The sequence below is a fragment of the Lissotriton vulgaris genome, chromosome 4_1 (assembly GCF_964263255.1).
Source record: "Lissotriton vulgaris chromosome 4_1, aLisVul1.2, whole genome shotgun sequence".
Classification (NCBI taxonomy): domain Eukaryota; kingdom Metazoa; phylum Chordata; class Amphibia; order Caudata; family Salamandridae; genus Lissotriton; species Lissotriton vulgaris.
The window spans coordinates 1,764,075,202-1,764,101,414 of record NC_141691.1 but is presented as its reverse complement, the minus strand read 5'-3'; the positions used below and the strand labels follow the sequence as shown (position 1 = coordinate 1,764,101,414).

Below are 26,213 nucleotides of genomic sequence, written 5' to 3'. Positions count from 1 at the left end.
CCCCTGGCTGGCCATCTAAATCTGACACAACTCGCTGCATGACAGCTGGGGCAAAGTGGTGTAATCACCCTTTGCTTTAGATATAGTATCTCTATATCTAACCCTAAAAATTGACACATATATTCCTATCAGTCACTCCTATGGCAGGCCTTAACTATCCTGAAGGCAGAGTGCTTGGAATTATGTGAGATGGTGCTCTGGCATGAGCTGAGCCCGTCTGCAGCTTGCGGAACCAAGTCCTAATAGCTGTTCTATGATAACGCGTACCATATACTCTTAAGGGCATTATAATCCTCGCGGTTATTTGCTATGTTTGGTATCGCTTTATCAAAACATGTCGAGTAAGGTGTCATACGAATTGGAATACTAACCCCTCGCCAATTCTGGCGACGGGGTTAGCATTCCACCCTTCTAGAGAAACACGACATGTATGTAACTGTGAACCCCGGTTAAAGTTAACTCGAGCCTCAGCATCACAAAATGGATGCTGCCACCACAGACACAAGTCTGACCTCCTGCTGCTGGGAGTCCTTCCAGCGAGGAGAGCTTGGACAAAGGGTTTCCTGTCAGGGGCGGTGCTAGCACCATCCCAGACAGGGTTTTGTGTATCCTAGGTAGGCAGGGCTGGATAGCAAAGTGACTGCAAGTGGCACCCCGGTGCTCACTATGCATCTGCCGGCTTGAACCAGTTCCAGGGGCACACCAGCCCCTGAGCTGGGGAAAGTCCGGACAGGGGAGAGGGGTGTAACCACCCCTCTTCCTGGTCCCACCCATGGGCAGGACCTAGTCGCGTGCCAGCCCCTTTCTTTAGAATAAAGGTAGGAGCGGGGACCCTTCCAAATTAGATCATCTTTGAATCCTGAAACTACTTTCTACGAAAGGAACTCAAGACTTCTTCTCAAGATTTCTCCCTTGTGACTAAGGAGTAGTCACCCTGCATCAGCAGGCACCAACTAAGTATCTTGCGGTTTGCTGCCAGTCCTTCCTCCGGAATCAGACCGACCAGCACGACGAGACCCGGACTCCCTGCCCTCTCTGACCTCTACCTGCCTCTACAGCACAGCTGAGAACCGTGGGTGCGACGAGACCAGTGGACCCGGCGACCATCAGAACCAGCACGACACTGACCCAGCACGACCGCCGAGGGACCCTCGAGTGGGTGGATTGGGGTGAGAGAAGCCCCAACCCCAAGCAGCACGAGCACCGAAGACCAGCCCCCCAGCATCCACCAGATCTGCGTGGGGCCCTTTTGCTTCTGTGTATCTTGCCATGTTGTCCGGTCACTTGCCCGTTGGCTAGTGACCCTCCAGACGACGTCCTACGTTTGTTTCACCGCTGGTCTAGTTCCTCTAGACTGGCCCTAGTCTCCTCCTGAAGGGGACCTTCCTCGGACCCTCCTGGTCCACCACAGACGCCATTTTGTGTCACCACGTGGGCTTGCCGTAGCCAAGGCTTGTTGCCTCCTTCACCGGATCCAGCATCGCCAGCAGCAGACATCCGACGTGGGACAGCTCGCAGACCTCCAGCCTGGTCGACATCAGCGCCCTGGTCCGTGCAGCAGCAGAATCCAGTTTCACCTCTTCGCCTGGCTGAGTGACATTGTCCGGTGCCATCCTGGTGCCCACCTAATCACTGGCTAGTGATTCAGAACTCGGTCCCCTCTGCTTACAGGTACTCTTCTTCACTGATTCAGTCCTTGGATCAGCCCGGAACATCTTCACTGGTCGCCTGCCAGCAACTTCCACTTCAGGCTCCTGGTTCGTCAACGAGGATTCCCGACTACACTTGAACCCTATGCAGCCGCAGCCCCTGGGCTAGGTAAACCGAGTACCACGGTGCTCCAGCGTAGATCAACTCTCTAAGTGTCTAGATCCACTTTCGTTTTTGACCTACCTATTAGGGTTCGCCCTAGAACACTAACTTTGCATTTACTAGCATCCATAGACTTTGTCCCGCATTGCGCGTGAGAGTTCCCACTCTGCTCACGGCGCCCCTAGGCCTCCTGCTTCTAATCTAAGGGTTCAGCATTGTAGGCCTAGCGATTCTAAAGTCTTTGAGAACTGTTACTTACCTGCTAGTGATTCGCATTCCACTTCCATAGTATATGGTTTTTCGTGCCCCTCGGGCATTTGCGTAAATTGTGCGACTTTCAGTATTTCTTCAAGAGTTTTGTATTGTGCTTAGCACCCTGTCCTCATAAAGAGTCCAGGGTTGTTGTGTTATAAATAAATATCCTTTTATTTTCATAACAACTTGTGTGGTGTCCTTTCACTTGGTGTTCAAGGGGTATATGTGATGGTATAACAGCTGGCTTAACACGCCCTCTAGAGTTTAGCCTAAAGACTGCTCTTGTCCATGCTACTAGGATAGCTGGTCTATAAGGTTGACTTACAACCAATCATCAATAAGGGTCGTTTGGAATGATACACAGTGATCACTAGAATAGTGAGCACTACATATCAGGCCAACTTCTCACAGTCGTCCCAATACCATGGCTCTGCATGCTGCACTGCATGATGTCACCGGAGCCATAAGAGGACCACGTCTGCGTGATGACGTCAGTTCCTTTTTTTCTGCGCTGTTAGCGCATTCGTTTTTTTCTGGGACTCTCCATACTTCGTCTGGATACTTTGTAATTTTGTTTGTATCTCTTTCTCTTTTGACATGTCTGCCCCGAGGAAGTCAGATTTTAATTCCTGCAGGGGGTGCGGTGGACATATGTCAATTACTGACCTGCATGAAGATTGCCTTTGGTGTTTATCATCAGACCACTACGTCGAGGGATGTGCAGGAGGATGAATCCTAAGGCGTGGAAGTAGCGAGAAGCCAAGCTTTACCTGACCAAGGCAAAAAAAGAAAAAAGCTGTCGGAAAAGGTCAAAGTCTAAGTCTACGATGTCGCACGACTCCTAGAGGAAGCATAGGAAGAAGAGGAGACATGCTTCTCGGCGCTGATCCTCAGTCTGTGGTGTCGCGGTTGCCTTCTCCTGCTCGACGTCGAGAAAAGGACTTGATTTCTCCTTCAGTGTCTCCTCAGGCGACTCCAGCTCATTCTCCTTCCTATACGCATATGACAATATCGCCACTTTCAGTATACTATCTAGAGGCTCTCAGGGACCTGAACACTCAAAGCAGCAAAGAGACACAACTGGTACAGGAGACACAACGTCTGGATATGATAGAGAGAGAACCTCGCCCTCACAACAGGCAAATAACAACACAGAGCTTTTTCCGTGTGAAACATCAGACTCAGACAACATAATAACCAGAGAACCTCAGGAACCACTGCATTTAATGCATCTAGGAGACAGTCGATATAGAAGGCCCTATGTCTGGAATGATCCAGAGAGAACAGAAATGACTACACGTCATGTGAATATCATCATAGAACCTTATCAGAGGAAAGAATCAACCCCCCCCCCCCCCCCCCCATCGAAGTTGCAACGCTAATGAACAAAACAAGCAATGAGACTACCTTATCCACACTTTAAAGTACCTCAACACAAAGATCACTAAGACCCACTCGAGCATCACAGCCTACAGACATGAAACAAAGGAACACGACTCCTAGATATCACATCCAACAATCCAACAATTCATTGAATGGTGGAATAGACAACCAATCTATTGGCATAGAGAAGAAGACCATGACGAAGAGTTTAGGACGGAAATACGGGAACAAGAAACGGTAATTCCAAATTAAGAGGATGAACAACCCCAATAGAACTCTCCAGACCCTAGGGAAAATGACAGACCTCCAAAAACAAATAGGATACGTGTCGCTTGACTTATTAAACACCCTTCAGGCGGTAGACGAACTTCGGGATATCACAGAGAACACTCATACCAAAGTCGAACAAATATGTGAACTACTATATGAATCTCAAAGAAAGAACAAAAACATGGCAATGCCGTTAGAATATAGACAAAATCGACCTGATAGGAATCAGAAATACTTAACGGAAGGAGAAATCCTATCCTTACTACGGGAATATGAGCCTTCTGCCAGCACTAGAGAAGAAAAAATTAAAACAGTACCGATAAATGTCAACAGAATATCTAGACTGAATAAGAGGAAACCTAACCTTAACAATCTCCCAATGAGTCCAACTGATCACCGATTCGCAAAATCGGAACACAAACATAACAGGGAAAACACTAAAATGCCTACTGCTCAACTGTCGGTCAGCAGTTAAACTTGCCTCTGACATAGCCGATCTCATCATTAACCAGGAAATAGACGTAACAATCCTTACAGAAACATGGCTATCAGAATCCTCGACCCCGGTTATGGATCTTCTGGTGCCCCCTCACTACAATATTGTGAGACTTGATAGGCGAAAAAATAACAGGAGGTGGTATAGCTTGCATTCACCGATCAGACTTGGAAGTTAGCCGAATACAATCTGACCCTCTAGATACATGTGAATACCTAGGTCTCAGTATAAGATCGAACAACAATCAAAGATGCAACCTGCATGCCTTTTTATCAACCACCGGGTAATAATAATATGACCTTCATAGACCAGCTAATGGAGATCATCGCTGCGAACTCTAACACTGAAATAAATAACATATATCTAGGAGACTTTAATCTGCATTGGAACGACAACAACGACAACAGGTCAACGCTCTTAAAGACTTTTTATCGGAACTAAATCTCTCACAAGCATGCATACAACCAACTCACTCGAAAGGAGCTATTTTGGACTGGGTAATTTCAAAAATAGATAATAAGTCGTACTCTCAAAAGAGCCGTGTGACTGGTCAGATCATCATGCCATAACCTTCCTGATACCCACATGAAGGAAGATAAAAACAACACAACCTATGAGAAGCACAAGATGGATGCGAGATTCCAGAGATGCAAATACGGAACTACTAATTGAAAGATGTGAGAAAGACCTAAACTTACCTCACAACTTATAGAATGTGAATGATCTAACTAATCACTACAGTAACAAAAATAGTCGACGACATCATGTCACTAAAACAGAAAAGAGTTACAGATAAGGTTAAAAACAGGCGAATATTGAGATTGGCAGAAAGAAAATGGAGACAACACCCATCATCCCCGGAACTGAAATCCCTCAGAAAAATCAGAAATGAATACTACAAAAAAATTCTTAACTCCAAAAAGGAATTCATTAGATCCGAATTGGACCACATGAAAAACAGACCACAGAAATTATTTGAGATCTTAAAACAGCAATCAAATAAGCTGGCCAAAACTGCCCAAGAAATCACAAAAACGCAACTAAGCTGGGAAGAATTCTCAAATTTTTACACCGACAAAGCTAACACTCTGGAAAGAGAACTCGAGAATGCAGCAGACAACCTGGAACTGCATACACCATCATTAGACAGTAACATAGCGAAAACTGTGGATAATTTGATAAAAAACAAGGCACAATGGGACACTTTCAAAATATTGGATCAGAATAGCATTGCCAAAACGCTATCAGACATCAAACCCAATAATCACTACAATGACCCACTACCTTCAAAATGCCTGAAGGATATCTGCCATACAGTGATTCCAATATGGACAGAAATTGTAAATGCCTCCCTATCCCAGGGGAGCCTCCCAGAATGTCTAAAAACAGGACAAGTAGTACTGATCATCAAAAAACCTACGGCGAACCCAGCAGATCCAAATAACTATCGCCCAGTAACTAACATTCCTCTTCTTGCCAAGCTAATAGAGAAATGTGTGCAAAATCAACTGAGCCAACACATCGACAATTTCTCACTATTGGATGGATGCCAGTCGGGATTTAGAACTGGACACAGCACGGAAACGGCGATTCTACACATAGTCGATGATGCACTTCAGGCATTAGATCACAATCGATCTTGTCTGCTTATCCTACTTGACTTGTCTTCTGCGTTTGACACAGTTAATCATGAAAATCTATTGAATAGACTCCGTGAAAGGATGGGAATATCTGGAAAGGTGCTGAGTTGGTTTGAATCCTTCCTACAGAATAGAACCCAAAGATTTCTGATCAACCAAAGTCTGTCACCTTCAAGCCCTAACGCAATTGGAGTTCCATAAGGATCTAAATGATCTCCCTCATTGTTTAACCTATATATCGAACCCTTTACAGAGATTCTCCGAAATTCCAAAATATCCTATCACATGTATGCAGATGACACACAGATATACATTAATATCGCATCCCTGGAAGACATCAACGTAATGAATGAGGCCCTAAAAATGACTCTACTACACTACACTTGATCTTAGCCAAAAGGCCGAGAAGCGAAGACTCTAAAATGGCTAACTATTAATCATCTGAAGCTAAACGCACTTAAAACAGAATTCTTACTCATCTCGCCACAAAATAATCAATCAGAAGTGAAGGAATGGTCCAAATTGATCACAGCACTAAATTGCACCCCCACCCTAGTTGACTCAGCGAAATCATTAGGGCTCACATTGGATGAAAACCTCAACATGAAATCCCACATCAAAGCAATGGCAAAAAGCGCCCGTTTTCATCTGAACTACTTAAGAAAAATGAAACCATATTTAACTGACGCGGATTTAAAACAAGCTGTGCAATCACTGGTCATTTCGAGGATTGAATATGGAAGCACTACATTGGCAGGGCTACCTAAAATATCCACGGCACCATTAAAAGCATGCCTCAATGCAGCAGCTAGACTTATCACAGGTTTGAGGAAATTCGACCATATCACCTCTCACCTGAAAGCTCCATCCCGTGAAGCTTCTCTGACTCGCTCGGCGCCGCCTGTGGTAGTGGATCCACCTTCGTGCCGCTCCTGGAGCCGTCGACGATACACGTGGTGCCGCAGACGCCGCAACCGAACAGGCGCTCGAGGAGAGAGGCGCAGAGATTATTCAAAATATAGCAGGACCAGGCTAAAGAGAGGGAGGAAGGAGAGATGCATGACATAGAAGATATGTTTGAACACTTGTGTGAGGCAAGTGGGCTTGACACTTCTCAAGAGTGGGACTTTGCTTCTCAAAAGGCTTCTCTCTCGAAGGATGTTGCTCCTTATCATATGGTTATTAGGAAGGCTTTGGAACTTTTGGATTTGCAGCTTCCTGTGACGGAGTATAAGCCTAATCTTCTCACAGAGGTTCTTCATTTTCCTTCTTCGGTGGTTGAACCTCTTTTGCCATTCAATGATTCACTGGCTGAGCCAATTCTTGATGTGTGGCGCAACCCTCTTTCGGCTCCTGCGGTTTTGAGGTCAGTCTTAAGAAGGTATAGACCTGCTCATGGAGATCCGGTTTTCCTTTCTTCTCACCCCTCTCCTGAAAGTCTGGTGGTGCAGGTTTCTTGTTCAAAGCAATCTACAGGGGCGTTTTCGCAGGCTCGTGCTAACAGGGATTCCAAGAAGTTAGACCAATCTGCGAAAAAGGTCTTTTCGTTGGCCAGTATGGCACTGAAGTGTACCAATGTCACTTGTCTATTGGGCAGGTATATTCATGCCCTAATGGACTCTGCAAAACAACGTCATCCTAAGTTATCTGACGAGGACAGGGGGAGTCTGAGTGAGGTGTTGGCAGACTCTCAGGCTGCGGCTCGCCAAGTCATCCAGTCTGGCCTGGACACCGCGGATTCTGTTGCCAGAGTAATGGGTTCATCCATTGCGACAAGGAGGCATGCATCTGGGTTCTCTCCTGACCTGCAGGCTGCTATTATTGATTTGCTATTTGATGGGTCAAAGCTTTTTGATGAAAAGGCGAACTCCGCCCTGCAAAAATTTAAGGACAGTAAGGCAACAGCAAGGTCTTTGGATTTGTCTTCTTTTCACGGCTGACCCGCTCTAATCAATTCCCACCTTGGATATATGGTTGTGTAACTCTTTCCTCGGTTATTCTATTTGTAACCGTTTTTTACTTGTTGATTAATGGCCATTTTCTTCCGGAATGCTCTGCTACAGAACTGGTAGAAGGGGTGTTCTTTCCCCCCCCCCCCCCCCTCCCTCCTCTTCTTCACATAATCTAAAAAGAGACCTGTCTCTCGTTAACATTTCAGTTGTTCCAGTAACTGATGGGATTGTTTAGGATAAAGTTCCTTACAACTTAATTGGTCCTACGGAGGTCCTGCAGATACCATATGTGTTTAAAGTTTTTATGGGAGATGTAATTGTACCTGGGTTGCATTCTGATGATTGGGATGTTGAAATTATAAACTCCATGCTGTCAAAACTGGAATATTTTGAGGTTTTCGAATCAGAGGATTTGTACCTTAATTCTGCTAACTATGTTGAAATGTTCTGTTATCACCATTATGGACATATTTATTTATATCGAGCTAGTGTTAAACATACACTTTTTAATTGCACACAAAGGTGAAGATTGTCCCACTACCCCACAACGGAGTCCAAAACATACAAAGATAAATTTACATATTTTGCAGAATATGAGCTGTCCGATTTGACATTGTTTTGTTTCAAACTTGTCCCTTCACTACCGGAAAAAATATTTGCTTACGCAAACTAAGATAATATATACGGATTGTTTGTCACACAACTGTCTATGAAAGGCTATCATTATTAGAACAATACAATTTAACTGAAATCAATTTGGGGTACCAAATCCTGGCAGGTCCAAGGTACAGATACTTTATTTCGAGCCTGCTTAATTCCAACTCAAATGATTTCTCTAAATGACACCATTCAGCAGACCAGGTGTCTAGGATTAGCTAAAATTAAAGAAATGAATTCATCCTCCATTCCTTCTTTTGCCCGATTTGATATTGACAACATATAACAAATTATACTGCTGAACAACTCAATAGTATGTTACAGAATGGTACATTCAAAACCACACTTTCAGGTCCTTACAGTGGCTATTGTGGCCACTGGACACAAATGGTTATCATGCACATTTTTTTTAACTTCAACACTGAGGTTTAAAGCTAGCTGTCCTGACACCAGTTATTCCCAGTCTCAACACTCAGGAATTGCTGCTACCTATTCAGTGGGGAAAGTGTTGTCGGTGGTTAGAACACTCCACACTATCTGCAGTGAAACAACACTTTTTAATTTGATAGGTACCTAACTCTCTTCGTACTAAAAGTTAATTTATGCTACTCATAATGAAATTTTGAAATTGTCACAATTGGAAGCTGCTGCACGTTTAAGACAAATTGATCAAGATAATTTGAATAAAGTGCTCGCTTTTGTTGGTAATAGTATCAGTACGTTGTCTATTTGCATTTATAATCTGCTGCTTACCAATACGAAATGTTTGATACCAAACATCCCTCTTTTCAGTGAAGCCATCATGTTGCTTTGGAACTCGTTTTCACCATAGTCCAGCACATGTTTTAAAATTGCTTCCCTGGTCACTTGTACTGACAGTAATAGAACTGACCAGCACAGGAGCATATCTGCTCATGCAGGTATTCCCTCACATGTAATATTAATCACTCTGCCTTAGGGCTGTTAGGCCTGCTGTAGGGGTGACCTACAAATATTCCATGCAGTGGTAGGGGACATGGCACACAGGTATGTGTTGTATGTTGTGTTTTTATGTCTGCACCAAGACACGCAGTTGTTAGGAGCCCTGCATGTTCTTAGTGAGGGGTTCCATAGGGTGGCACAATTTGTGCTGCTGCCCTTAGGGACCTTCTTTAGTACCTCCAGCCCTAAGTTCCTGGTGTACCATTTACTAAGGACTTTCAGAGGTTGCTAAAAGTGTTGCCAATTGGGGGAAACAATTGTACAGTTTTGGCAAAGATCTCTAGCACTGGAGACCTGGTTAGCAGGAACCCAGTGCCCTTTCAGTCGAGATCACATTGTTTACCAGGCAAAAAGTGGGGGTGACCATGTTAAAATGGGGCACTTTCCTGCAATATTTTCTAGTTGTTTCATAACTGAGCACAATAATTTCAATAAATATTGTAAACTTTTTCTGTCTGTCTCTTTTTTATTATGTCGTCAAGAAGGAGGGAGGGAGATCAGTTGATCAGACGGGCACCGATTACCACCCCAAGGGAGGGTGGAAGGTCCAGTATCAGCATGTGCCCGTGTAGGATACACGTTTACAACAAGAGAAGGTTGCTGAACTGTTCCTTAAGAGCATTTAAGGGGGATTGGCTTGACCGGAGGTGTGTATTTAACACCATTGGGCATCCATTTTGTTGGACATGTTTGCCTCACACACCCCGAGGGATGTCATGCTTCATCATAGGCGGTTGCTCCTCGTCGGGGAGGCGGTGCAATCCCCGACGGGCTCACCTCAGAGAGGGGCTCTTTGGCGGAGATCTTTTTGTCCAACTGCCTATTGGTGAAGTGCGGGTATGTGGGCCAGGGCAATCAGTATCCTGAAGAGAAAGGGTGAATTAAAATGTAGTAGGGGGTGCCGGAAAAACACTTTATTCTGGTGGTCCTCCTACTGCAGTTAAAAGGTGTAATTAGCTCGTTGGGTCACGGCGGATTAGGTGGCGTAACCCAAAGCGAGGCTAAAGTGAGGGTCGGTCAACATGTTTCTCGCATGGGGAGTTCCCGCGATTCAAAGGAAACCATGCTAGTGTCATGAATCTCGTGTGGTTTACCTCAGGGGATAATCCTATGCCTAGAGGTCTTGGACTAATGGCCACCTGAGTAGTCGGCGGGTCGGTACAACAGGAATTGCCTATAAATCAGGCTCAAGTTACCCGTGTCCGTGCTGAGTCACCTACCCATCGCCGCCGAGCTCGGCGATGGAAACATGTTGACCGACCCTCACTTTAGCCTCGCTTTGGGTTACGCCACCTAATCCGCCGTGACCCAACGAGCTAATTACACCTTTTAACTGCAGTAGGAGGACCACCAGAATAAAGTGTTTTTCCGGCACCCCCTACTACATTTTAAATCACCCTTTCTCTTCAGGATACTGATTGCCCTGGCCCACATACCCGCACTTCACCAATAGGCAGTTGGACAAAAAGATCTCCGCCAAAGAGCCCCTCTCTGAGGTGAGCCCGTCGGGGATTGCACCGCCTCCCCGACGAGGAGCAACCGCCTATGATGAAGCATGACATCCCTCGGTGTGTGTGAGGCAAACATGTCCAACAAAATGGATGCCCAATGGTGTTAAATACACACCTCCGGTCAAGCCAATCCCCCTTAAATGCTCTTAAGGAACAGTTCAGCAACCCTCTCTTGTTGTAAACGTCTTTTTTATTATGGACATGCATGAGTGAGAAAACGAAAGGCGACAGTCTGTTTTTAACAGTTCACCCTGGGGGCTAAAGAGTTGTGTTCTGGGTGCCAATTCACCTATTACTCTGGAAAGGTTAGTAGGGCTGGTGAGGCACTATGAGCTGGTCCGATTTGGTCCCATAAGTACTTATGTTGTATAGTGACTCAGTCACTAAATTCTGACGTCCTGTGGTCCCAGGCATAGTTCTGTTTCCTGAGAGAAACCCTGCAACAAGGGTAGTAAGTTTGCTCAGCCCATTGCTGATGACATTTGGTAAGAGCACTTGCAAGATGCTAGTGGACTAGACAGCTCCCCAAAATCTGCCTTTTTCCCCTCCCCTGGCCTTACCAAGGAAGAATCTGCATACTACCCCATGGATCTACATTGGGCAGCTGAGTTCATTGATCTCCAGCTTCCCACTTTGGAGGTGAGAACCAGCATCCTGATAAAAGTCCTGAAGCCTATCCAGACTGCTTTTAAGCCTCAGTACCTTTTAGGGCATTGACCGATACCCTACTAGGGGCTTGGCCTGAACCCTGTACTGGCCCTTTGGTTAATTGGCGCATTCAATTACTTCACCATGCTCCAGCCGTCCTGGCATTTCTGTCACAGCATCCTTCTCCTGAGAGCCTCATGGTTGCAGACCTCCACCACCCTGACTAACCCCAACAATTATTTTTCCACTCCCCATTGGCAGGGAAATAAAGTGAGTGAAGACATTCAGTAAGCACCTCTTCTCAAAGGCAGTTTTGCCCTACAGTCCAATAATGCTTCCTGCTTATTAGGACGCTACACTCATGCCCTTTGGGATTCAGTGGCGTAGGTCCTCCCAGGTGTTACTGAAGAAATTCACCCTGTTCTGTCACAGCCTTTGAGGATGGTTGTGATGTGCAAAGTTCAGAATTTGTTGTTGCTTGGACACCACCTACTCCGTCAGATGGGCTACATAGGCACCAGTGTTGCCATTCGCCGCCACACTTGGCTATGTTCAACTGGGTTCTTGGGCGATGTTCAGTGCTTCCTGATGGACATGCGGTTTGATAGGACGCCTGTTCATGGTCAAGGCAGATTCTGCATTTGGATGCTTGCCTGTCTTCCCCTACCTCAACAACTGTCTGTTGAATGTGGGCTCACTCAAGGCAGTCGTCTGCCATTTCCAGACTACAGTATACCTCCTGTCATCTTTGGAGTTTACTGTCAAAGTGGCAAATTCACACCTGACTCCTCAAACTCTCCCTTTACTCGGAGTCATTCTGGGCATGGGTTAATTTTGTGTCTTCCCCTGGGGAAAGAGTCTAGGACATTCAGGCAATGGGGAAGATGGAGGCAAATGTTCTAACTCGTAAAATGATGACAATTTAGGTTTTTATTGCTCAGTCTTAAATTGGGTTCTTGTGGTGATGCAACGATTTTCTTTCAAGGTGGATTGTGCCTGGGTAACGTGAGATAAATTGTATGCATTTGCTTTTATCGCTCCTGCATGATGATAGTGTTGCTGTTTGCTCCAAATAGAGCACTGTAAATATTTATACATTTGTTAATGTAAAATGTGTACATTATTTGAATAACCAATTTTTAATGGACGATTTGAGGAGAATTACTGTACTTTTCATTTACATTTTTAGTATTTTTTTTTTAACAGGTTGAAGTTGTGGAAGGAGTAGCGGGTGAGGAGGACCATCATGATGAGCAAGAGGAACATGGAGAAGAAAATGCGGAAGCTGAGGGACAGCATGATGAACATGATGAAGATGGTAAATATGTTGGGTTCTGCTGTCCTGGACAATAAAAAATGGTTTAAGTTTCACTCCTGTTTGGATAACTGTTTTTCTCCCTTCAAACACTTGAATATAGGGGTTGCAAAGTCTGGCTGTCAAGACTTGCTATAGTACGTGGTAGGAATTAGACACTCCTAGCACTGTAAATAATGCTGAAAATGTTGCTCAACTTTCTCTACATATTTAGAGAGGAATGACCTTGATGGTCTATAAGAAAACTTGTCAAAATATGTGAGGAAATGGGATTTTTTAATAAGGTGTGTTGATGTTACCTCACTGTGTAATACACTACAACCCCTTTTAGAACCAGTCAGTATTTTGTTTTGTTAAACCTCAGCTCAGCCCTGGGTAGCTGTGGCTCTGAACAAGGGTAAAGAATTTAAAAAGCACCAAAAAGGTTGAAGAATAAAGAAACTTGACACTCAAGATATCCGACAAGTTATAAAAATAGATATTTTACATTAATTTTTGGACAAAAAATGAGAAAGATCCTCTGATGGGCTCCAGAGATGTAGATTCTACAAGAAACCAGAAATCAGGACTTTTGACTAAACTGCAAAAAGGAATTTGCTAATTTGGCTCTTAGAAACATTTTCAAGAAAATCTTTGGCAAGTTGATATGCCTTACTTAGATTTGCTTTGGATGACCAACTCTGAGATGGAGCCATTCAAGGAGACCAGCAAGGTCCAGATAAACAGTTACCACCTCAAGGGAATCAGTCCTCGGCCCACCACAGCGTCATGGGCCCCCATGCCAGTGACTTCGATGGGGTGGTCCTGATGCATGGATACAGAATGCTGAAGAAGTTGTTCAGTTACCTGAGGTCGTCCTGGGGCTACTCCACGGTCCTAGTGAGCTTGTTCTGACCACAGGGTTGACGTTTCCCAAAGCCCTCACGTGGTCAGCAGAAGTCCAGCTGCCACTGGGTTACCAGTTACTCAGCACAGAGGTTTCAGCAGTTTCTTTCTGTTTGTGATAACTCTCCTTGTGTGCGACCAAACTACACTCAGACAACTTTCATGGTTCCAGCAGACTCAGATGCAGCTATTGACCATCGAGTCCAAGTCTCTTAGGCTGAACGGCTTCAGGGAGCAGCAATCTTGTAATCTGAGCTACCAACTCGCCCCAGGAGACTTCATAAGCTGTTGTAGCCCTGTACTGTGAACCGAATGTCAGCCAACTGACTCTGCCTCTAGCTGGGCTTGGGGGACACCGTCTCCACAAGTAGGCCTCAGCAAGGCAGTCTATCTGTTTCCTTTTTTCGCGTCAAGCGAGATCTGAGTTCTGGGTGTCAGAGATTCCCCGATTATGCCCAGAACATGACCTCAGGGAAGGTTGCGGTTACTAGCCAATGGGCTCCTAGTTTCCCTCCCGCCTATTGACAACTTCCTGTGAAGTGTGACATCTATTCTGTCAACTTCCAAGATGTCGGACCCCTTTTTTGGTGTGTGAAGCTCTATAGCCCGCCCTAGAAATGTGGCTACCTGAGGGCTGCACACCCGTGAAAATACAATGTGGCCTGTGTTTCCCACTTTCCGTCTGTGGCACCAACTTGTCTACCCAGAGCAAAGAGCAGCCCTTCACTGTTGTGTTCACCGTTTGCTCTTCGAAGGTGAATTCTCCTTTGAAGCTCACCTTTTTGTGCCAGCACCCCGTGTGGCTTCCTGCTAAGAGCAGGTAATGCCTCCAGTGGCAGGCATCTGTTTTTACCTGTCCTGGGAGCTGTTCATACGTCTCTCAAGGGGGGCAGAAGACTTCCTCATGGCCAGTCCCCGCAAAAGGCCAATAAAAAACTGAACAACTGAGTGGCAACTTTCTAGAAGTTGCATATTGCAATAAATTACATTAATGTCGACTTGGGCACCAAATCAGACTTAATACCATGAGTTGCTTGATACCTTGAAGTACCAACTTTGATAGGCCTTTCAGAAGTTAGACGAGCTGAGGTATTCAGCTTGTAACTCGGTACTCGCCAATGGGATACAAGTCTCACTCCAAGTAAAAATGGCAAATTAGTGTTTTCAGTGCTAAAAATTGCTAAAAAAAGTTATACTTTAATAGCATGCTGCACCATGCCTTGAGTGGTGACATACATATTAAAAAGGGAGTTTGGGTTTTGCCAGTGATTAAAATGGCAAAGTCGAGTTAGCAGTATTAAACTGCCATTCCAGTCTGCAGTGGCAAACTGGAAGTCCTGTTTACCTTGTCTCATCCAAGATCGATAATGGGTATAAGGCACAACCTGACATGATTAGCAGTGTTTACAAAATGAATCCAGGCCTGTGCATGACATTACATTTGTGCACCCCATTTTAAGCAAACTTCTTTAATGAGTAAGCTACCTGATAGTTAAAAGGTTTAAATGGTGAGTATACATTAGTCAGTCATCCTAGTATTTACTTTAATTGTTAGATGTATGCTCAAAAATATTTGCTTCCACTCTGCTGCGGACTGTTGAAGACTGGACCAATGCAATGAATACCACGTCCTTGAATTAAATGATCTTGTCCACTGGGTTATTGATAATGTAGGTACACTGTAAGTTTGTTTTGTTGACTTTAGGTAGTCAGCAGGGTATTTTTGCTGATGGATACTTCCAACTGCAGATTCCTCACCTTTTAGAATATCCGTAGTTGCCAGAATGGATCGGGCAGATTTAACAGTAGTGCTTCCGTGTATCGATAGGTGGTGTTAAATGGCTCTGCAGTGGAGTAGCAGGACTGCACATTAGCTCCGACCCTGCACACTGATGTCGGTTCTTTTCTTTCCTCACCTTTTTACAAGGATCTGGAACTCGCACCCAACTTTTTCTCATTGTAAGGTCACCCCTAGTCTTTTTAGGTCTCGCACCTGGCGACGCAGCGCAAAGCGCTGTCGCCAGCGAGACTTATTGTCGTCGCCTTGCCTCTCAAGGGAGACTGGAGATGGACAAGCGCAGGCCGGACTGGAACTGTGAACGCACGCGTTCACCACGTACAGTCACGTGTCTCCCTTTCTTCCTCTCAAGCCTAATGCAATTTCAATGCGCACGCCGGTCACTGCAGCAACACGCGCAGCTCCGTCTTGTTCTTTAAAGGGTGGTACTTTTGTGCCATCATACTCACTGTTGCCACTGATCCTCTGCACATTGGCGCTGCATATCTGGATGATGCTGTTAAAATCCCGGGACGGGGAGCGCTGCGGGTCCAAGTGCCCGTACATGGCGGCGGTAGTGTCTGCTTTTTGTCGCTGCTGTGAAGGCTTCCCAGGTGCTACCTCCTTCGATCCAATACAGTGATCTGACTAGCCCCGGTACTGCTCCCAAAGCTCTCTCCCCTGCTCCGGCCTCCACCCTAGAGTTAGGTCTGTTATAGTGTGGTCTCTGAACCTGCCCCAGCTATCTGCTGCGTACCCATACCACGCATGCGCCACACACAGAGCAAGGCACGCCTTACGGCGGGCGCACTCAATCCTTATGTGCTATGTCATAAGGGCTTTTTTTTAAATGGACACTGATGGGGACAATGGCGCTTGTTGTTCATGTTCGCAAAGAATCTACCGGAACCTTATAACGCAGCAGAGCTTCGCTGCAACTTTTACTCCGTTCACAGACAGCGTGACGAGTATAAAATCGGAGGTGATTCCTTTCTACGGAGCTTCACTCATTCTTTGCTCTCACAACATTTACTCCACATAATACAGCACAGATTTTATCAGTTTTAAAAGGATAGGACGTGGAATGTTGCATGCTGGGATTCGGAACCCGTAGCTCACATGCGGCACGAGCATCTCGCTCAGTCATATCGCTCAGTGGGTTCCACATTGTTGCAGAGTAGCATCGCCCAAAAACATGCCAAATGTTTGAGAGAGAGTTGTTTATGTATTGATCGTTTTGAGCACATACGTAAATACGGGACCTAGATCTGGATTATACCCCCACTCTCCTTGGGATCACCTTCTATTGCCCACATGCCTCAGTATCCGAATTCACCCTAGAGTACGGCCGGTGAGCAGAAGCAGTACCTAAGCAGATATGACTGTCCTCTTTCATACGTAAAAGCTAAATGTGCGGGGAGGAGACCAATGTACCTAGGTCTGGCTCTCCACTTAAAGTCTGCACACGGCTAACCACTGAAACTACATATCCATCACTGCCCTCATAGGCACTTACCTGAAGAATTAGCAAGTAAAACGTCTAAGACGGTCTGGTGTATGGCAGGGTTCATGTTACACCAATGCAATGAAAAGAGGTCAAGATTAACAGGTATACAGCCCGTACAATTCTCAGTGCGTACAACAACCAGGTATAAAGGGTATTGCTAGTGACATATACTGGCACTAACACTACAAAGGTTAATGCTTGTGCTCTGACGCAGGATAACTGCTGAGGCTAGAATCACAATCTATTAAGCTTTTTGATACTATGTGTTGGCAATATTTACTCCACGTTTATCCCTCTGGTAAGAGGTCGTGAATAGAAGTGTAGAGAACTGGCTGTGGACTGACATGTCTCTAGAAGGGACGTGTCTATGTCCTGGTGTCCACCGATGGGAGAGTGAGCTGCCACTGTGTTAAACATTGAAAACTGATTTATTTGAAACCTATCAATAATCAAGTCGAGAAAATGTTGCACCGATCGCCGTTACAAGACTTACTAATATACTGCGTCAAGTACAGGTGCGTTGTTTTTTTAAAGCTTTATATAGCGGGACTCGAAGGCATCAGATTGCTTTACATGAGCACCAGTTGCGTTACAGACACATTCATTGTCTAGAGATGTGATGAGGATGAAGTGATTTGCCCAGAATCACAGGGTGTTAAGCGCCCCTTCCGAGACTCGAAGCTGGTTCCCCAGCTTCGAGGCCGATCGCTCTTGCTGTTAGGCCACAGTGACATTGCTACTGTTGGGACAGCAATAGGTCACTTACATTTTCAGAGAGCTATTGCAGCCTATTTGTTCAGGCTTGTTGGACAGGCATTACGTAAAAAAATATCACTGTAATTACTGTGAACTTGAGTCGATGTTACTAATGTGAAAAAAATGTTTGTTCCCCTGAGCAGGTCGGCTTTGCTAATTAAATTGCAAATCACGTTCATGAATTTACCATTGATAAATCATTTTGTTCTGGGCTATATGTGAAAAAGCAAAAAGACATCCTCGGAACTATGTCTTAAGTGCATGTATAAGTTAAGTTTTATATTTTATGCCTGCTGATAGCAGCTTTTGTAAAATACTGTAATCCCTTTTGTTGTGTGCTGTTTAATACTGTAGTAAAGCTGATGCTAACTTTGAGGTGTAATCTAAGCATGTTGATTAGGACAAGATACGCTGCTTCACAGTTGTGAGACTAGGCCTTTCTGAGCCACAATTCTCTTTTCCTTTGAGTCCCATCTGGATGGAATGAAAAAACATGTGAAGCGGATACTCTTAGAAGGCTACTTCATGTTCATGTTAGTGATAGGCCAATCATAAAATGATGAATTTTTAGACCTGGGTCTGTCTGGTAGAGAATAATGCTGATTGTCCAAGTTTGCTTTCTGTTTGATTATGTAGGTGCTTTTCTAGGACTTTATCTGTACCTGGTCCTCTGACCAGAGAAGGACCTTTCTGACCCCGTTCCAGTGCGTGTGAGACTCCTGCCTTGCTCTGTGAGAAGTTGGCCTGATATATAGTGCTCACTATTCTAGTGATCACTGTGTATCATTCCAAACGACCCTTATTGATGTTTGGTTGTAAGTCAACCTTATAGACCAGCTATCCTAGTAGCATGGACAAGAGCAGTCTTTAGGCTAAACTCTAGAGGGCGTGTTAAGCCAGCTGTTCTACCATCACATATACCCCTTGAACATCAAGTTAAAGGACACCACACAAGTTATGAAAATAAAGTATATTTACTAATAACAAGTCTACCCTGAACTCCTGATGAGTCAGGGAGCTAAGCACAATACAAAACTCTTAAGAAAATACTACAAGTTGCACAATTAACACAAATGCCCGAGGGGCACGAAAAACCATATACTCTGAAAGTGGAATGCGAAATACCAGCAGGTAAGTAACACGATCCAGAGGCTTCAGGACCGCTAGGACTACCTTACTGAACCCTAAGGTTAGGAGCAGGAGGCCTAGGGAACTCGGGTGCAGAGTGTGAACTCTTACGCGGGATGCGGGACAAAGTCTATGGATGCTAGTAATTCTAAAGTTACTGTTTCCGGACGAATCCGACTAGGTAGACTAAAAACGAAAAAGGATCTGGACACTTGGATAGTGAACCTACGTTGGTTCACGTTGGTGCTCGGGTGACCTAGCCCAGGGGCTGCGGCTGCATAGGGTTAAAGTGACGTCGGGAATCCTCGTTGTAGTCTATGGAGCCTGAAAGAAGTTGTTGCTGGCAGGTGACCAGTGAAGATGTTCGGTGTGATCCAAGGCTGGATCGGTGATGAAGACGACCTGAAAGCAGAGGGGACGAAGTTCTCAATCACTAGCCAGTGATTGTGTGGGCACCAGGATGGCACCGGATGAAGTCACCGCGATCAGGTGAGTGGGTGACGCTGGACTCTGCAGTCACACGGGCCAGGAGGCGTTGTCGGCGACCAGGCTGGAGGTGCGAGCTGTCCCACAATGGTGTCTGCTGTCGGCGATGCTGGATCCGGGATTGGAGCAACAAGCCTTGGCAAAGGCAAGCCCACGCGGTGGGGTCAAAATGGCATCTGGAGTGGACCAGGAGGGTCCAGGGTGCTTCTTGTTGGACAAGGAGCAATGGCCAGTCTAGAGGAGCTAGACCAGCGGTGAAAATGTCATGGCACGTCGTCAGGAGGGCCACTGGCCAACGGGCAAGTGACCGGACAACGTGGCAAGCAGCAAGAAGCAGAAGGGCCCCACGCAGATCTCGTGGATGCTGGGGGGCTGGACTTCGGTGCTGGAGCTGCTCAGGGTTGGGGCTTCTCAAACCCTAGTGCACTCACTCGAGGATCCCTCGGCGGTCGTGCTGGTTAAGCGTGCAGGTCTTGAAGGTAGCCGGTCCCTCAGGTCTGGTCGCACCCACGAATCTCAGCTGGGCTGATGAGGCAGGTAGAGGTCAGAGATGGCAGGGAATCCGGGTCTCGTCGAGCTGGTCAGTCTTGATCCGGAGGATGGACGTGCAGCAAACCGCAACCGCTTAGGTGGTGCCTGCTGGTGCAGGGTGGCTACTCCTTAGCCACAAGGCAGAGTCTTCAGAGAATGTCAAGAGTTCCTTTCGTGGAAAGTAGTTCAAGATTCAAGATTATCTAATTTGGGAAGGGGGCCCGCTCCTACCTTTATCCTAAGAAAAGGGGCTGGCACGCGACTAGGTCCTGCCCATGGGTGGGACCAGGAGGGGGGTGGTTACACCCCTCTCCTTTGTCCGGTCTCTCCCCAGCTCAGGGGCTGGGGTGCCCCTGGAACTGGTTTGAGCCGGCATATGCACAGTGAGCACCGGGGTGCCACTTGCAGTCACCTTCCTCTCGGCCCTGCCTACCTGGGATACACAAAATCCTGTCTGGGATGGTGCTAGCACCGCCCTTGACAGGAAACCCTTTGTCCGAGCCCTCCTCGCTGGAAGGACTCCCAGCAGCAGGAGGTCAGACTTGTGTCTGTGGTGGCAGCATCCATTTTGTGGAGCTGAGGCTTCGTTTAACTTTAACCGGGGTTCACAGTTACATACATGTCGTGTCCCTCTAGAAGGGTGGAATGTCGCCAGAATTGGCGAGGGGTTAGTATTCCAATTCGTATGACACCTTACTCGACATGTTTTGATAATGCTATGCCAAAGTTAGCATTTGACCGCGAGGTACATAATGCACTTAAGAGTATATGGTATAGCGTTATCATGGAACAGCTATTAGGACTTGGTTCCGCAAGCTGCAAATGGGCTCAGCTCATGCCAGAGCACCATCTCACATAATTCCAAGCACTCTGCCTTCAGGATTGATAAGGCCTGCCATAGGAGTGACTGATAGGAATATATGTGTCCATTTTAGGGTTAGATATAGGAATACTATATCTAAAGCAAAGGGTGATTACACCACCTTGCCCCAGCTGTCGTGCAGCCAGTTATCAGATTTGGGTGGCCAGCCAGGGGTGGCATAATACATGCTGCAGCCCCTGGTAGGCCCTGGGTACACCTATGCCCTGGTTACCTAAGGTATGCTGTACAGGGACTGATAAGGTGGCCCAGTACCAATTGGTAAATGCACCTAAGGTACATGCTTGTCAATTTAGAGAGAGAACAGCTAGGCTGTGGGTCTGATTAGCAGGCCCACAGCCAGGGAAAGTCGTAAACCAGTGAAGCAAAAAGCAAAAATAGGGGGTGACCATAGGATTGCAGACCCCACTCTCCTACATGCTCCAGCTGCTTCTCCCTTGTCCTGTGCGCCCTCTCTCTCTAGCCTTCTTCTCTTCAGGTTGTTTGGTATTGCCTTTGTTTCTCTACTTTACCTCTGTTTGCCTTATTTTGCCACGGTTATCTGTGCGGTTTCTTTTTGCCACCTCTCTGCTTCTCTGCCACGTTTACACATTTTTGCTCACTCGTTTCTTCTCTTTTGCCTGGTGCTTTTCGCACCTTGTCACTCAATCTCTCTTCCCCTTTGATTCTTCATCGATCTTGACTCTCTCTCCTTAACCCTTGTTTCTCGCATTATCTCTCAGATCTTTCTTAACCCTCAAGTCTTAGTTTGTTCCTAGTTCACTCTCTTTTTTGCACTTATTGCTAGATTTCCATTTTTGTAATTTTGCTCTTCCACAGAAGGGATTGTTTATAGAATAAACACTGTGAAAAGCATTTACAATGCAATATGGCATTGTAAATGACAATGCCTTTTATGTATGTGGAAAGAAAACCTGCAAAGTACAAACTGTATGTTTACGCACCGCTTGCAGGTTTTCAAAACACATAAATAAAAGGCATTGTCATTTACAATGGTAATAGCTTAAACTCTCGCAAATGCGAGACCTATTGCATTGCAAATGCTTGTTTCAACTGCTGCTGGATTTTCGACTGAGTGTACTGAGACCTGCTAACCAGACCTTAGTACCAGTTCCCTGGCCCTATTGTGTATGTCTAATTGGCAGGTGGCCATGAGGTAGCCACACCTCGAGGTGGGCTCGAGAGGTCTTACCACTGAGAGAGGTGTCTTGCTATCTTGGGAGTGGGATGAATGGTGCATCCTGGGATAGCCAGAAGGCACTATCCACAGGAAGTGGTCGCGAAGTGGGAGGGAACCTGGTAACCCATTGGCTAAGAACCACATCCAGCCCTGAGATCACTTTTCGAGCAAAATGGGGGGGGGGGGGTGCCCAGACCTCTGATCACAACCGACTTAGAAGAAAGACCAAAGGAGGACTGCTCTGGTTCACTGACTGACCAGCAAATAGAGGCTGCACCAAAGAAGACTGCACCCGCAGTACCTGGTGGCTAGTGAAGAGAAGGACTTTACCTGCTGTGTACTGCTCAGGAAAAAGCCGTCTCCGGTCAAGCCTAAACAACACCAAGGGCCAGCTGACTGGCCTCCTGTTCGCAGAACAGAGACACAACAGCAGGGGCAAGTTGGTAGCCCAAAATCTTCAATCTGCTACCACAGCTGCCGTACAGCACCAGTGACCAAGACCTGACGCACAATTGCATTTGAGTCACTGAGCCTGGGAGTGCTGTCTGAGAGTTGATGGGACCCGCAGAAGACAAGATCTCACCCCAGGGCAGATTGGCCTGTGACAACCGTCGACTGGTAGTCGAGTGGCAACTGTACTACGGCCAGACTGGAAAGGACTTCGTGGGACATCAGCCCTATAATTAAGGTTCGAGGCATGTGGGCTGCTGAATTCATATCTGTGCATAGTCCGCCACCTAGTGTTGGGTCCGGATGATTGCACATTGTTGTCCTGGAAGAGTCTTCGAAGTATCACGAGATAGGTGGCTCCTCCCCTGGACTACAGTGCGCATGGGCATCGCCTCCATCCCCAGATTGTTTTTTTCCGCCATTGGGTTCGGATGAGTTTCGGTTCCCACTGTCGGAACCGTTGGTTGTTCAACTTATACTCGAGACCAAAAGGTCTTTAGGCTGGGCGTCGGTATAGTTGCGTTCGGGTTTCTTTCTGACTCTAAGCTCCGATCTCCTACTGCCCTTCCACGTGCTTTGGCGCGGACGGGCCTACACTACACCCTTTGCTATGGAGCGGACTCCATTCAAGAAGTGTCCGCTGTGTCATTCTAAATATTCACACCTCGATGTGCACCCCGTGTGCAATACCTGCTTGTCACCCGATCACCGCGAAGACACCTGCATGGCGTGTTCGAAGTTCCGAAGTAAGAAGACTCTGAAGATTCGCCGGGCAAATCGGCTACAGGCTCAATTGTCGGCTTCGGCACCCCCACCAGACGACATCTTCCAAGAATCTGTCGAGGGAGAAGACGACGAGCAAGGTTCGGACTCGAATCCCGCATCCGAGGGTGAGACCTACGACGCGGGTGAGGAGAACTTTGACGAAGTCACCGACGAGGTAGGGGACGACGATCAGGTTTTTGCCACGATGGGAGATAGCTCGGAGGACGAGCATCCCCAATCAGACTCAGGGGTTATTCCCCTTCATACGGCCCAGGTCGAGGGATCGCCTTCGGGCCTTACCCGAGATCTAACTATAAGTCCTACGTCCCCGCCTTCGGGCCCGGTCACGGACATTTCTAAGCCATCACTTATCGTCAAGAAAACGAAAGTGAAGCCAACTGGTCTCACACCCTCGGATGCGAAACCAAAACTGAAAGTGGCGTTGGTGAAGAAGGTTCTGGAGGCGTCAACTTCCACAAAAAACAAAATGGCCGACTTGAAGAGCCACGCCAAAATGGCCGACTTGAAGAGCCACGCCAAGATGGCCGACCCGAAGCCCTCTGGGTCGGCGCCGAAGGTGAAGGCCTCCGACGCGGCTGCGTCGGCGCCGAAAGGGGTCGTGGACCCGAAGACGGCTCCGAAAAGGCGTCAAGACGACGGCGCGCATAGCCATGGGGCGTCGGCACCGAAAAAGAAGCCTACCGGAGATCAGGCTCTCGGAGAAGAGGGGTCGCTCGGGCCGGTTCAGCCCTCGGCAGCCTTTTCAAAGAAGGTGGGGGAATCCCTCCAGCGGATCCGACAGTCCACTGTGGTTCCCGATCAGGACACTGTAGTGCCTCAACCCACACCTAAGACTGCTAAACAGCAAACGCCCATTCGTTTTACCCTTCCACCCAAGTCGGCGCCGAAGGCCTTCGCGCCTAAACAGGGCGGACATTCAAAGGAGGTATTGACGCCTAAAGCTGCCTTGGTGGTGTCGAAGCTTCGGCTCCAGCCGCTTGCGGAGGAAGAACGTCGTGAAGTACTCATCGACGCGAACACTGGGAAACTGTCGCTCCTCAAACGTAAGATTACGTCGGAGCCGGCGTTGGAACCTTTTAAGATCCCACTCAAGAACAAGAAGTACTCTGAGGACTCTCCGGTTCTGGTGGAGCCCGTGTCCCCACAGGCCTTGGAACACTCGCCGACGCACTCCCCCGTGGTTGATGCGGACGAGGAAGATGCCGAGTACGACTACCCTGCGTACTCGGATCCGGAGGAGGAGCATGTGCCTTGGGCCGCAGGAGGTGACACAGATGACCCGCAGTCGGGTCAGGACACTCAACTTTTCGCCGCCAAGACGTCCCCGACGGAGGACTCGGCGGCCTTCAATGCCTTAATAGAGAGAGCTGCGGCGAACCATGACGTCGAGCTGCACTCGGACCCCGTGGATGCGGACTTCTTATTCGACACCTTCTCGGTAGCCGAAAAGCAAGTCAAAACGCTACCGATGCTTAAAGGGGTGCTGAAACATGCGCCGGAGGTTTTCAAAGAGCCCACCCGGGCACGGGTGGTCAACCCTCGCATCGACAGAAAATATAAAGCGGCGCCCACGGATCCCACTTATATCAAGGGACACTTGCCTTTGGACTCCTTGGTTGTTTCCAACGCTCGGAAAAGGGCGAATTCGCAGACTACTGGTGACGCTCCTCCCCCAGACAAAGAGTCGAAGATCTTTGAGGCCTCGGGCAAACTCATTGCTGCGCAGGCAGCAAACATCTGGAGAATATCTAACACCCAAGCCCTGCTTGCACGTTATGATAGGGCACATTATGACACATTAGAGGCCATTCTGCAACACTTGCCTGACCAATACAAGGAGGCGGGAGAGATGCTCATTCAGGAGGGTAAACTCATTACAAATGCATCCATCAAATGTGCCCTGGATGTGGCAGACACAGCCTCAAGAGCTATCAATACCAGTGTGTTACTTAGACGCCATGCCTGGCTCAGAATTTCTGGGTTTAAACCCGACATCCAAACCACGTTATTGGCTCAAACAGTGAATCCTGACCATTTGTTTGGCCCTGAGGTGGATGCCTCCCTGGAAAAAATGAAAAAGGATACCGAAACTGCCAAGTCAATGGGGGCATTACAAAGTCAGCAGTTTCGGGGTGGTTCCTTTCGCCGCTCAAATTCAAAAGGCACCACGAGGGGACAGGCATCCCAGTCCACGCAATACTACAAGGGTAACACCCAACCCTCATATAACAACAAGGGTAGAGGGGGTTACAGAGGCAATAATATCAAAGGCAGAGGACGTGGAAACAATGGCTCCAGGTCCACCACCACCAACAAACAGTGACGTCTTGTCACTGCCCCCCGACCACACAACACCGGTCGGGGGGAGACTCCAGCAGTTCCTGCCAGCGTGGAAGGCCATCACCACGGACAGGTGGGTGAGGTCCCTTATCCAGTACGGGTACTGTCTAGAGCTTACATCCATTCCACCGGACATACCACCAAAAAGCCGTCCTATGTCCGGCGAGCACTTGACCTTGTTGCAGCAAGAAGTTCTCGTTATGCTGCAAAAAGGGGCGATAGAGCTCGTTCCATTGCAAGAGCGGGGAACAGGGGTTTACTCCCTGTACTTTTTGATCCCCAAAAAGGACGGATCACTCAGACCGATCCTGGACCTCAGGCCCCTGAACTGGTACATCCTTTCGGAGCACTTCCATATGCTCACGTTGCAGCAGGTGCTTCCCCTGCTTCAGCAGGGGGATTTTCTGGCTACGCTGGATCTGAAGGATGCTTATTTTCATATTCCCCTGCATCCTTCCCACAGGAAGTATCTCAGATTCACAATCTTAGACCAGCATTACCAGTTCAGGGTCCTGCCGTTCGGGGTCACCACAGCACCAAGGGTATTTACAAAATGCCTGGCGACTGTGGCGGCGCATCTACGTCGC

General features: G+C 47.2%; 1 protein-coding gene across 18 annotated transcripts in view; it reads left to right on the top strand.

Annotated features, from left to right (window-relative positions):
* Positions 1-26,213, top strand: part of UBR5 (ubiquitin protein ligase E3 component n-recognin 5) — a 2,064,863-nt gene that overhangs the window by 1,285,629 nt on the left and 753,021 nt on the right. For all 18 annotated transcript variants that reach the window (XM_086966085.1, XM_086966077.1, XM_086966080.1 and 15 more), the window contains one exon: positions 12,812-12,923. In XM_086966085.1, the coding sequence (XP_086822211.1) occupies positions 12,812-12,923 (112 nt within the window). The remainder of the gene's footprint in view (positions 1-12,811; positions 12,924-26,213) is intronic.